This window comes from Stigmatopora argus, chromosome 3 (assembly GCF_051989625.1).
Source record: "Stigmatopora argus isolate UIUO_Sarg chromosome 3, RoL_Sarg_1.0, whole genome shotgun sequence".
NCBI classification, from domain to species: domain Eukaryota; kingdom Metazoa; phylum Chordata; class Actinopteri; order Syngnathiformes; family Syngnathidae; genus Stigmatopora; species Stigmatopora argus.
In genome coordinates, this window is record NC_135389.1 from 4,492,000 (window position 1) to 4,504,915 (window position 12,916).

The 12,916-nt window shown below is 41.0% G+C and overlaps 1 protein-coding gene across 4 annotated transcripts in view; it reads left to right on the forward strand.

The window, feature by feature from the left end:
• Positions 1-12,916, forward strand: part of LOC144071045 (BTB/POZ domain-containing protein 10-like) — a 49,489-nt gene that overhangs the window by 10,064 nt on the left and 26,509 nt on the right. Inside the window, exon 1 of one of the 4 annotated variants that reach the window (XM_077595755.1) lies at positions 6,948-7,281. The exons of the other annotated variants lie outside the window; for them this stretch is intronic. Within the exon in view, the coding sequence (XP_077451881.1) occupies positions 7,154-7,281 (128 nt within the window). The 5' untranslated portion in view covers positions 6,948-7,153. Of the gene's footprint in view, positions 1-6,947; positions 7,282-12,916 lie in introns of those variants that run through there. 4 annotated transcript variants of the gene reach the window in all.

Sequence of the window (12,916 nt, forward strand, 5' to 3'; positions counted from 1 at the left end):
CATATGAAGATTACTTGCATGCGTTTATAGTTTTATTCTATTTCTTTTTTTTTTTTTTTTTCTTTCTTTATATCGAGCTCTTTCATTATCTTGGCACTGTATGACAATATATTTCTTCTATATTTTTAACACAACCCTCGAAGTCCCTTCGCGGGGAGGCGCTACCTCCCATTTTGTCTGCTTTCCAGGCAGATGGCCGACACACAGCCTTTTATCGTGCTGTATACTATTAAAACATTATTCCGACACACAGAAAAATGTCTTTCCGACACACAGAAAGAAGAATCTCCGACACACAGAGAAGAGTATACGCAACTTTTCTTTTTGGGACTTGGTGGGTTAGATTCTACAAATTAATTTTAAAAAGTGCCTTACCATTTTTTGGTGCCTCCTCTGTACGAAAGGATAATTCGTAATCTGTTCCCGGGCCAGCAGGCCAGATCGCCCTCTCTCAAGGCTGGAGTAGCCGACGTCAAGCCATCCATCCTTCTGTCGATCTGCCGTGGCCGGAAAGCAGAGAAGAATCTCGGGTTTCAGGCACCAAAATGTCAAAGCTGGTTTGCCTCGACAATCATCTTTATACAGAGGAAGCAGCAAAACACGTGGTAGTTTTTAGCTCCCGGCCGAATGGAGGTTATCTGCACAGGAGGCCCCATCTCGATGGCTCTCAAAATGGTCGCCGCTCGGTCCGCTTCCTTTGTTCTTGGCTAGCCCCCTTGGCTAGCCCCCACCCTTCCTAAGAAGGGGTCAGCGCTCGACAGAGCCAAGCGACCACCTCGAGGCCTCCCATCCAGATACGCCGTCCAGTTGGTCGGTTATAGTATTTAATAGAAGTTTAGGCGGAGGCGGGACCAGAAAAAGGGGTGTGTATATACAAAGTGATGACAGGCCTTGACCTGTAGGTGTCAGTAAAAATTCTATTCTAGTGACTAAATTCAAGATTAAATATAAGAATACAGTTTATATTTCACAATAAGTACATTGAAGGTTTATATAAGTGCATTTGTATGTTTAAGGCTTGTATAAGTAACACACATTGGTTTGTACTGAAAAAAAAACATTTAATAAAATGGAGAGAATACATACAGTACTGTATACATACATTAGGGAGAGAGAGAGAGAGATTTACTAGAAACTGGCCGAAAGAAGCTATCTAATGACGATTGCAGTTTTCTTTTTTTCATCATAAATGATGCAGTAGCACTGTATGGCATCATTCAATTGATTTGCAAACTTTGTGCAACGTTCAATATTTGGGTCCTGCTGCTCGATCTTTATGTTTATAAATGGCACTGACGGTCGAACGATTCAAGTTGTATTCACGTGCAACGCTCACCACTTTCTCACGCGCATCAAGCTTCGTTATTATTGCCACTCATTTCAAATGAAATGGCTTGCCTCTTCCTTGCACCTCCCTCAATAGTAGCCTTTCGCTTTTCACCAACCATATTGAATAATGGATGCACGAGATATTTAATGATAAAAATGAAAAAGGTTCTTTGCGCACTGGAGATACGTTCACACACTTCCGCACTGCAACGAACTGGGCAGAGGAAGGTAGATGCTGGGTGAGCTGAGCTCTCACAGCGCCAGGCGTCGGTATTAGTGGCGGAAAGAAGCACTACTCGGAAAAAGGCGCGCAATACAAAATTGAATTTATGAACATTTTTCGACATAAACGCAATTTGGATTGGATTGGATTGGATAACTTTATTCATCCCGTATTCGGGAAATTTTGTTGTCACAGTAGCAAGAGGGTGAGGATGCAGGAATAGGAAATGCATTTTAGACATAAATAGATAGGTAAAAGTAAGTTAATAAATAAATACATGAATAAATATATAAATAAATAAGCGTGTTGCTTAGCACATATATACATACATACACATAAATATACATGCATGCATACGGTAGGTCAATTTGCAGACATGTTCGTATGTACCGTTGTTCGTAACTCGAATGTTCGTAAGTAGGGGAGCGTCTGTACCACAAAAATGGGACCTGCAACCTTGAACAATGTACGCATTTAGCAACTTTAATTCCACCTTTCTCCAAATTTAATCTGTGAAATTGCATAATTTGGATTACCGTATTTTCACGACTATAAGGCGCACTAAAAAGTCTTACATTTTCTCCAAAATAGACAGGGCGCCTTATAATGCGGAGCGCCGTGTGTATGCTCCGAGCTCGCTCCAAAGCCTGACAGAGCACTTCCGGCCGACACGCTTCTTATATAGAGAAAAGGCGTACGTGTGTGGGGTCAGGCATGCGGAGGGGGTGTGTTTAAGAAGACACTTTTACTGTCGTTCTTGGTTGCCATGCTAATGGACAGAAACTACCACCTATGGTGATTTTTAAGCGAAAGACGCTGCCGAAAGGAAAGTTTCCAGCCGGCGTCATCGTGAAGGCAAACCAAAAGGGCTGGATGGACGAAGAGAAAATGAGAGGTTGGCTACGCAAGGTGTATGTTAAGAGACCGGATGGCTCGCCGTCACTTTTGATTTGCGACTCCATGCGTGCCCATCTCACAGCAGCGATGAAAAACCAAGTCACAAAAATGAACTCAAGTTTGCCGTCATTCCCGGAGGCTTAACTAAAGAACTCCAACCGCTGGACATCGGCATCAACCGGGCGTTCAAAGCAAAGTTGCGAGCGGCATGGGAACAATGGATGATAGGTGACAAACACAGCTTTACGCAGAGTAGGAGGCAGCGCCAGGCTAGTCACGCCACTATTTTTGAATGGATTGTGTCCGCTTGGACTAACGTGTCTGCTTGCACTGTTGTTCGAGCTTTTGCCAAAGCCGACACAGCTTCACGAAGAGTAGGAGGCAGCGCCGGGCTAGTTACGCCACTATTTTCGAATGGATTGTGGCCGCTTTGACTAACGTGTCTGCTTGCACTGTTGTTCGAGCTTTTGCCAAAGCTGGCATCATTTCTGTGTAGCCCGTGGCCGGATGATTCGCCTAAAGACGTTTCGCCGACGGATGTTTGACAGACGGACAGGTCGCCAAATGGACGTTCCACCGAACGGTCAATCAGCCGAACGGCCGTTCGGCCGAGCGGAGGTTTCGCCGGCGCGCTCGCCCCGCCCCCGGATCGTGTGTGTACAAGTTTTTCAACCTCGGCCCGCGGGCCATATACGGCTGTTACAGATAACATTCATTTAGGAATAACAAGGGCATGTACTGCCCCCCGCAATAACAAGGGCATGTACTGCCCCCCGCTGGGCATATTTCTAAATACAAGTACACGGCAAATAATGACAGCAATCATGTGAAATCCATCCTAAAACAGCATTTAATGATCAAATACAAATACTGGAGCTCTTTGGACATTAGAACCGAGCCCAGGGAAGTGAATTCCTCGGTAAAATGTCGCGATAAGGCAAAAAAAAAACGTCTATATACGACCATTCGCCAAACGGCTCAAAATGTGTTTAATGATTAAATACTAGTATTGTATATACAAATACTAGTATTTGTATTTAATCATTACACGCTGTTTTCGGCTGGATTTGACTGAATTTGAGAGCATTTTGAGCCGTTTGGCGAATGGCCCTGTTCTTAAAATGGCCGACAAGCGACGATGTCTAGCTCCGTTGCCTCACAACGCGCATCGGATATCTAGTCTGTATACACGATACCTATGGGAATACCAAGCAAAAAAAAGGAAAACGACGAAGAATATGTGAATTTCCTTTGTCTTCTTTTAAATAAAATACAATACAGTGGTACCTCGAGATACGAGCTTAATCCATTCCGGGACTGAGCTCGTATGACAAGATTCTCGTAACTTGAGCGGAAGTTTCCCATTGAAATGAATGGGAAACAAATTAATTCGTTCCAACTCTCTGAAAAAAAACACCAAAAACAGGATATTGGATTGAAAAAAATGTTTTATTTCTTATAATTCGCCATATATTGACAAAGTAATAAATAACGAGAGGTTTAATAGAAATAAAGTGTTTAATCTAAAAATTGGGCGGATTTCGCCGAGGGGAGAGGGGCACAAAAGGGGCGGGGGGCTTCGGGTTTTTTTTCCACACAACGCACTCGTAAACGGAACAAACACTCCACCCTCACGTTCGCTATCGATGGGCTGTTTGCTGTCGTACTATTCCCTTCAAAATATTCCGAAAATGATGCACACAAATGTCCTCACAATCGGATAACGCACGACCACTTGCCAACGAGCAGCAGTCTTTTATCAGCGATCGCGCCGCTGCTCATGTTATTGTTGTTGTTGTTGGGTCACCTCAGGCGCCTGAGGATTACCCTCAGCAGCGCTAGAGCTGTCACTGGAACGCGGATTAGTTCATCCAGGGGGTAGCCGGAGGTGTGAGGTAGTGCGAATATCTCCGGCTGGATGAAAAACGTAGGGCGCCACGTTCCTGCGTGGCAGCTCTGGGTGGTTTTGTTGGATTCGCATGGGAGCTTCGGGGGCGCTGGCTAGCGGCTCCTTTTAGCTTGTAGCATCTGTGTTCGCATCCCCTCGAACGGCGCCAATGATAGAGTGCCATTGCCTGTCGGCGTTGTGCGCACGAGTATACTTCATTACCCAGAAAGCCCTCTTTTCCCCGCGCATGCGCGTTGTGCGTTCCATGGTCTGAATAACTCATCCGGTGCTTGTAAATATTGTTATACACGAAAGATATGCAAAAAAAATGCCATGGCCACCTGGCTTGGTCGCATCACGAAATTTTGACTGCATCACGGCCGAATTATTCGATCGAAATTTCCCCCGTAAGATGAGCATTTTGTATGATGAGCGGTCGTATGACGAGGTACCACTGTACATACAATACTAGTATTTGTATTTAATCATTAATCGCATTTTGAGCCGTTTGGCGAATGGTCGTATATAGACGTTTTTTGCCTTATCGCGACATCATCGCAACATTTTACCAAGGAATTCACTTCCCTGGGCTCGGTTCTAATGTCCAAAGAGCTCCAGTATTTGTATTTGATCATTAAATGCTGTTTTAGAATGGATTTAACATGATTGCTGTCATTATATGCCGTGTACTTGTATTTAGAAATATGCCCAGCGGGGGGCAGTACATGCCCTTGTTATTGCGGGGGGCAGTACATGCCCTTGTTATTCCTAAATGAATGTTATCTGTAAAGGCCGTATATGGCCCGCGGGCCGAGGTTGAAAAACTTGTACACACACGATCCGGGGGCGGGGCGAGTGCGCCGGCGAAACCTCCGCTCAACGGTGGAACGTCCATTCGGCGACCTGTCCGTCTGTCAAACGTCCGTCTGCGAAACGTCTTTAGGCGAATCATCCGAGCACCGTGTAGCCACATGGCAATGTGAGTAACTCCGACAACGAAGAGAGGGAACCCGGCGTTTTTGATGAATCATTTGGACAATTGTTCAATTCGGACACAGAAAATGAGGACTTGAGGATTTGTGTGTGATGATTGATCAAAAAAGGTGATTACATTGTAAAATGGCTAAATAAAGTACAACCGAACTCAGTTTTGCTTCCGTTGCCTTTTTAAAAACGTGTTTTAGCGTGTGTCCGTATGTTTAAGCTGGTGTATGTTTAAGATGGTGTATGTTTAAGATGGTGTATGTTTAAGATGGTATATGTTTGGCCATGCCTGGCTGCGTGTATGTTTTGCCATACCTGGCTGCGTGTATGGTGTGGTGTGCCTTGTGTGTGTGTCAAATACAGAAATAGCACTTACTACTGAGACTGCGCCTTTAAATGTGGTGCGCCATATAGGCGTGAAAATACGGTATGTCAGTTGTGAGAGATGTTTACTACTGGGATTGACCAACCTTTCCTGGAAATTATGAAAAAATGTCTATTTACAGTACCAAAAAAAATGAAAAATGCAACCATGACAAAGTATACATGTAGCAATTTGAATTTGAATTTCCTCCAATTTTAAGCTGTGAAATTCCATAATTTTTGAGTATTTGAGTAGTCAGAGAGGTCTGCTACTATGATTGACCCATCTTGCCTGGAAACTATGATAAAATGTATATTTACAGTACCACAAAAATGGGACCTGCAACCTTAAACAAAGTATGCATGCAGCAACTTTTAATTCCAATTTTGTCCAAATTTAATCTGTGGAATTGCATAATTTTGAATATTTGAGTAGTCAGAGAGCTCTACTACTATGATTGACCCATCTTGCCTGGAAAATAGGAAAAAAATCTTGATTTACAGTACCACAAAAATGGGACCTGCAACATTCGCATACAGCAACTTTCTTTCCAATTTTCTCCAAATTCTCAAATGTTCTGAACCGCTTTATCCTCATTAGCGTTGCGGGGGGTGCTGGAGTCTATCCCAGTTGACTCCGGGCCAGAGGCGGGGAACACCCTAAATTGGTGGCCAGCCGATCACAGGGCACAAGGACACGGACAACCATGCACACTCACACCCATAACTAGGGGCAATTTAGAGTGTCCAATCAGCCTACCATGTTTGTCTTTGGAATGTGCGAGGAAACCGGAGTACCCAGAGGAAACCCACGCAGGCCCGGGGAGAACATGCAAACTCCACACAGATGGACATGACCTGTATATGAACCCAGGACCCAGAGAGCTGTGAGGCCGCTCCACTAACCACTCGCATCACCAGGCTGCCTTTTTCTAAATTTAAACTGTGAAATTGCATAATTTCGAGTATGTGAGTAGTCATGGAGGAGTACTAGGATTGAAACCCCTTGGCTTGAAATATTGGAAAAATCTTTATCTACAGTTACAGTATCAAAAAAAATCAGGGGATTCACAGAATACTGTACTTGTGGAGCGAAGTGTTGTGTTTTTTAATCGAGCTACATTATTTCATTTTAAAATCATGAACTATGCAATGCTGTTTTTTGACTGTTCAGAGTAATTTTGAGGGTTCAAATCGCTACAAACACACGGAAGTCACCACTGCCTCGCCACTCTTCTGTTTTGAATGTAATTACCGTAATGCTTGGACTAAGCGGGCGGGCTATTTTGAACGTCCCCTCTATTGACCACGTAAACACGAACGTCCGCTGGCTTGATCGCAGTCCTTCACAGGCTTTGAAACACTCACCGGTGCACTCCATCCATATCTTTTACGGAGATAACTACGAAGGTTTGGGAGGAGCGCCGTAAGTGTAGTTTGTGAAACGATGCCGATGAAGTTGGAAAGTAATGAGCGAGGATGCTGAAACTGACGGCAAGCCCGCTTTGTTCGGAGCAGCGCGAGGCTTCTGTGCCGCTGTCGTCCCATGTCTCATCCCTTGCTGTTTTATCTACACTTGGCCGGCTTATAGACACCGGTAAGTTGGATCGATTTCGCTTTTCCATCACGCTCGCACTTGGCTAAGCTTCTGCATTCCCCCAGTTGTATTACGGTGCTCCTATAAAGGCACTGACTACACTACCCAATCTGACTTTCTTCTTACAATGATCGTCATGAATGAAAACGCTAACATTCTTTGCATTTAAAATACATATTTTCAAAATTTGACATTTGGGTTCGCTGTTGTAAACGATGTTCTGTTGTGCATGTCCCTCTTAAACGCTGGTGCTCAAATCGCTTTTGGCTGTGGGTCTGTATCAGCAACCTCTAAATAATTGATGATACCCTCACCTCCTGAGTCTTTTACTTCTTACTTTTAATAGATAGTCATGACAGGCGGTATTATTTAAAGTTCTCTTTGGTATAGTGAAGCTTTTACATCTACACACCCACGTGTTTGGAGGCATGGATATAGTAAGGATGATGTTAAATTGTCATAAAAGGCACAAATATCTACTGCTGTCTAGTAGAGAGGCGCCTGTACTTAGAGTAAAAGCTTTCTTAGTGAAGATTTATCTTTATGTGCATCTTTTCATGTAGGATATATTTATGCAGAAGCCTCAGTTCCTTTGTTCCCTTCCCCACGCTGGTCTGACTGAATGGCTGTCTGCCAGTTTGTCTGATTTTGTTTTTATTATCCAATTTCAGCCAGTGATTAGAATCACTTCTAAGAATACACTTGAATATATGGAGAAGCGAGGCGAGTGCATTTTCTCCTCTTTTTCGGCACAGGAGGTTATCGAGTCTTTATACTGTAATCTGCTGCTGTGACCCTTTTCTTCAAGGACATTGCAGCTGTGATGAAAAGTATTCATTCTTTTAAACACACAATTACAATTCTTACTAGGCTATCCCCCTTATATATCATGTATTATGTCGACACAATTTACCCCAAATAAGAGTTTTATATAGTATATGTATTTCATATGACAAACATGTTAGTGTTCGTAACCTTGCTTTCTTATTATGTACCAAAGAACAAGTTTATTTTTGAGAATTTCCATCAAATGTCCTACATTAGTTAGCATACCTTGCAGTATAAGGGACTGCATTGTCTTGAATTTTGAAATGAGCTGAGTCACCTGCTCCTTCAGTCAGAATTTGACACATCTACCTAGTTCTCATCTCCAAAATATTAGAAATGTATTTACATACGAGGAATTTGAGATACGAGTAAAATTCGGAGCAAATATTTGCCTTGAGATACGAAACCATTTTTGTGATACAGTGGTACCTTGAGATGCGAGCTTAATGCGTTACGGGACTGAGCTCGTATGTCGATTTACTCGTATCTCAAATCAATCTTTCCCATAGAAATTAACTAAAACAATTTAATTCGTTCCGACCTTCTGAAAAAACACCAAAAACAGGATATTGGATTAGAAATTTTTTTTTATATGTTCTCATTCGGCATCTATTAACAGAGTAACAAATAACTAGTGGTTATGATGTTTAATAGTACTAAAATTAGACGGATTTCGCGAAGGGGAGAGAGAGACTTTTTGCACGGCAACGCGCTCATAACATAACAAACAAATTTAAATGAACTTGGATTACAATACAGACACTCAAAAATTAGTTTAATCTAACCTACACTAAACTTAATTTAATTTTGTTTTACATTTTTATTCCTTCTCCCGGGTTGGCTCCATTTGTCCCGCCTCCACCCTGACTTTCACCTGCAACCTTTCGAGGGTTGTTTGCTTTTGTCTTCCCCTCAAAATATTCTGAAAATGATGCACACAAATGTCATCACAATAGAATAACACACGACCACCTGCCAACGAGAAGTAGTATACTCCTCTCGTATTAGCGAGCAAGCTCCGCCATTCTGCACTAACTAACGGGGGGGAAAACACTGAAAAAAATGCAACGCTCCAGTGCTCGTAGAGACATTATACGAGGGAGTTGCGACAGGAAAAACAGTGCCCTTGTTGTTCTCAAAAGCAGCCTCTCGCGTTGGCCACACTTAGCTGTATGCTTGTATATCAAAATTTGTCTCGTATCTCAAGGTAATTATTTGCTCGAAATTTTACTCGTATCTCAAATTGCCCTTATTAAGTGATAATAAACTGTGCAAATGCAACGCGGCACACATTTACTCACATAGGGTGCACTTAAAAGTCTAAAATTTTCCCCAAGGTGAACGGGGTGCCCAATCAGTCGGTATGCCTTTTGTATGCACCAATTTCAAGATTCTTTAGATGTCGCTGTATGACGCTGACAGCTTGACCGTCTGGGTACATTGCTTGCTGACACGCTATATTATATAATGAAAAGGGTGGAAGTGACTCACCCACGTGCACATATCATGCTCAAAGCATAACAAAATTAACAATCGACGATGATGTTTTCGTCTGCTACCAGTGACCGAGATGATCCGGATTAGAGCCGAAATGGGGAAGACGAAATCGGTTTTACCAAAAATTTAACTTTTTTAAAAAAAAAAAACATCTTTTTCTCAGTACAAAGTTGTTACACGGCGTACACAATTTGAAATGATAAAAAAACGTGTAAAATATGGGAAAACGTACAAGTTGACAGGTAGGTACTTATAATTGAGGTCTGAAATGAAATAACTTGTATCTTTCGTTTACACGTTTACATTCAGTTCTGTATTGAATTTGGAAAAGAAATTAAACAGTACTGAAGTCTGTGGCATGTTATGACAGGCGAGATGGTTCCTGTCCAATTAGAGCAGGAGCTGAGCCAATGTTGTCAAAAATAAGTTAAACATGTTCACAGTGGATGTTGGACTCTGTGATGGTACCCCTTAATCAGATTTTTACCACTGCACATAAAAAAATCAACGCGTTTCAATAACTTACATTTTCTAAATGTTTAAAGGCAGAAAATTGTTATGTCGTCATGGATATGGAAATTATTTGGCATTGAAACCTGATAATATATTAAACAGCCTGTTGTTTGGATTTCTAAATGATCATCAAGTCAGTGATGTCTACTTTGTGTGTTCCATTGCCATGGAGTTCACACAAGGACATTTTGAGTTTTTTTCTCTTACTTGCTTTTTCTAAATATTTTTTCATTTTCTACTCTTACTAATAATTCCTTCAAGAAGATTCTCTATATCACCACTTGCTTATCATTCATGTGTAACATAATACTTAAGAGTAGAGGGGCCCAACATGTCAATTGCAAAAAATTCTCAAAACAACAGTCTCAAAATTACCGTATTTTCTCGCATGTAAGCCGTATTTGTCGCTCAAAAAAATGATGACTGGATCCAGGGTAGGGCTCATTTGCGCATAAATTAGATTTGATATGCACGAAACTGCAAGGTGACAAAGACGAAACGCCATAATGCAAGACAATGCGGCCGATATAGTCATTTATTTCAAAATAGAGAAAAGATGAACAGATAAAACAAAATTTATTTAGACATCTATGAATGAACTTCAAGAAGAAGAAAAAAACGTATCTTGCATAAAACGTGAAAAAACTCACTTGTGCCTGTCACTGCTCGCTCAGGCCGTCGCCATCTTACCATAATTAATCGTGCTCTGACTGGCCAGACGCAAGTAGCCTTGACAGATGTGTTCTTAGCATTTACCATGTCAACACATCCTGATAGTTGTTAAGGCTAATAGAAGGTCTTGCGGTCGATCATTTAAATATCAGCCTTGATACCTGTGTAATATGTATCTCATGCTGCTATTGCACCCACAGAGTTGGGGAAAAGTAGACCACTACAGACACACTTCCTGGATGTACTTGTGAATTCATTTTTTGAATTTGTCTACGTGCAGGCAACACCCTTTTGGAACACAGAAAAACATTTTTGGAAGGTTTAGCTGTATGTTTGTGATTATGAAATACAACAAAATTCCGCTTTGAATTTTTTTCTTATTTCTTGTTCGGAAGTGACAACTGTTTGAGTAATATGAACCATCGAAAGAATCGAGGTATTACGACATTAGATGCAATACTGCCACCACAACATATTCAACTTCTGGTAAGACAATTGTAATTTCTTTTACCAATTTTGTCATACGCAGCTGGGTATGATGACAATTAGGCTTTTGTCGAGGTAATGATGATGACAAAGCCTTTGTCCGATTATTATTATTATTATTCTGTCATTAAAAATGCATCCGGTTCTCATCAAGGTACTTATTTCTTTTTTCAAATTGAATACTTGGATATTTTGCATTTATAAAGACTGGCATATTAAGTGCTTTATGATATTGACCCTAATAATATGCAAATCAGCAGTCCATGTGTTACTTTGTTAATAGATGGCGAATTAGAAGAAATAACACATTTTTTCCAATCCAATATCATGTTTTTGGTGTTTTTTCAGAGGGTGGGAACAAATTAATTTGTTTTTAGTTCATTTCAATGGGAAAGGTTCGTTCGAGTTACGAGAATATCGACATACGAGCGCAGTCCCGGAACAAATTGAGCTCCTATCTCGGGGTACCACTGTATCTCGGAAATACCACGTGCGATGATTATTCTTAAGATTTTACCTTCAAAGTAACACATCTTATATGCGAGAAATTGTCAAATTCAACGATTTTAAGGCAATTTTTAGGGTACGGCTTATATGCGAGGCGGCTTATATTTGAGAAAATACGTTAGTTGAAATTTGTTGATCGTGTACATACAACGTGGCGGTATCCGCCCATCGCTTTTAGATTTTTCTTTCAATCTCAGGCTTTAGCAGAGTAACCAATGTTCGAGTGCCTTCAGCCTATTACCTGCCCTCCAATGGCATCTGGTCTTCATTAACATACATGAAAGCAAGTCAAATGTCGTTTTTGCCCAGATCACATGCGATGCATCCAAGCTTGTCTGAATGACTTCTTTAGCACAAAATCTCTTATTGGAGCATTCTCAGACAGGACAGGACACATATATTTACAAATAATAAGAAGGAGGTGGGACACAAAAGTTGAGTGATTTTTATTTTTACATTTAGTTAAAGTCATAAACACAAGGAAAACACAACAAAAATATTCTCAATTATTGTGTTACATAATGCTTCCGAGTGCCACATCATATTTGTGTATGTAATTCATATTGTGTCTCTATTTAATAGGGATGTGCCGATTCAAATTTTTCTGACTGGATCCGATTTTGTCCAAGTTGTTTTGCAGATAGTTTTAAACTAGTAAAATAATGTAACCAGCAAACAAATCCGTGTATTTTGTATTAAACTGAGCCCTGCTTGTACCTCCCCAGAAAATGCTCTGATTACAAATATTTAATGATGCTCTGTTACTATAATTAGATTCCCACTCAGCGGATATATTTGCGTTGTGGTTTAATTTATACCAGCTGAAAAGCAAGATGAGACTGAAAACACACGTGACTTCTGAATTCGATCTTATGACCAAATCCAATACAGTCTGATACTCCCAAAATAGCTGCATCAGGCACTTATACCGATTCTGAGTATCAGATTGGGATATGACAAATAGTCAGTACACAGTGTGCTATACAGTATACAATATTTTATTACAATGGTACAATTTGTATTTGTTAACGTTTAACTTTTTAATTGTGACTCAAGTCCTTTGAAATCCTGCCAGGAACAAAAGGCAAAGCTTTACGTTTATGATTCAATTACTACAACAAATTGCATTCTA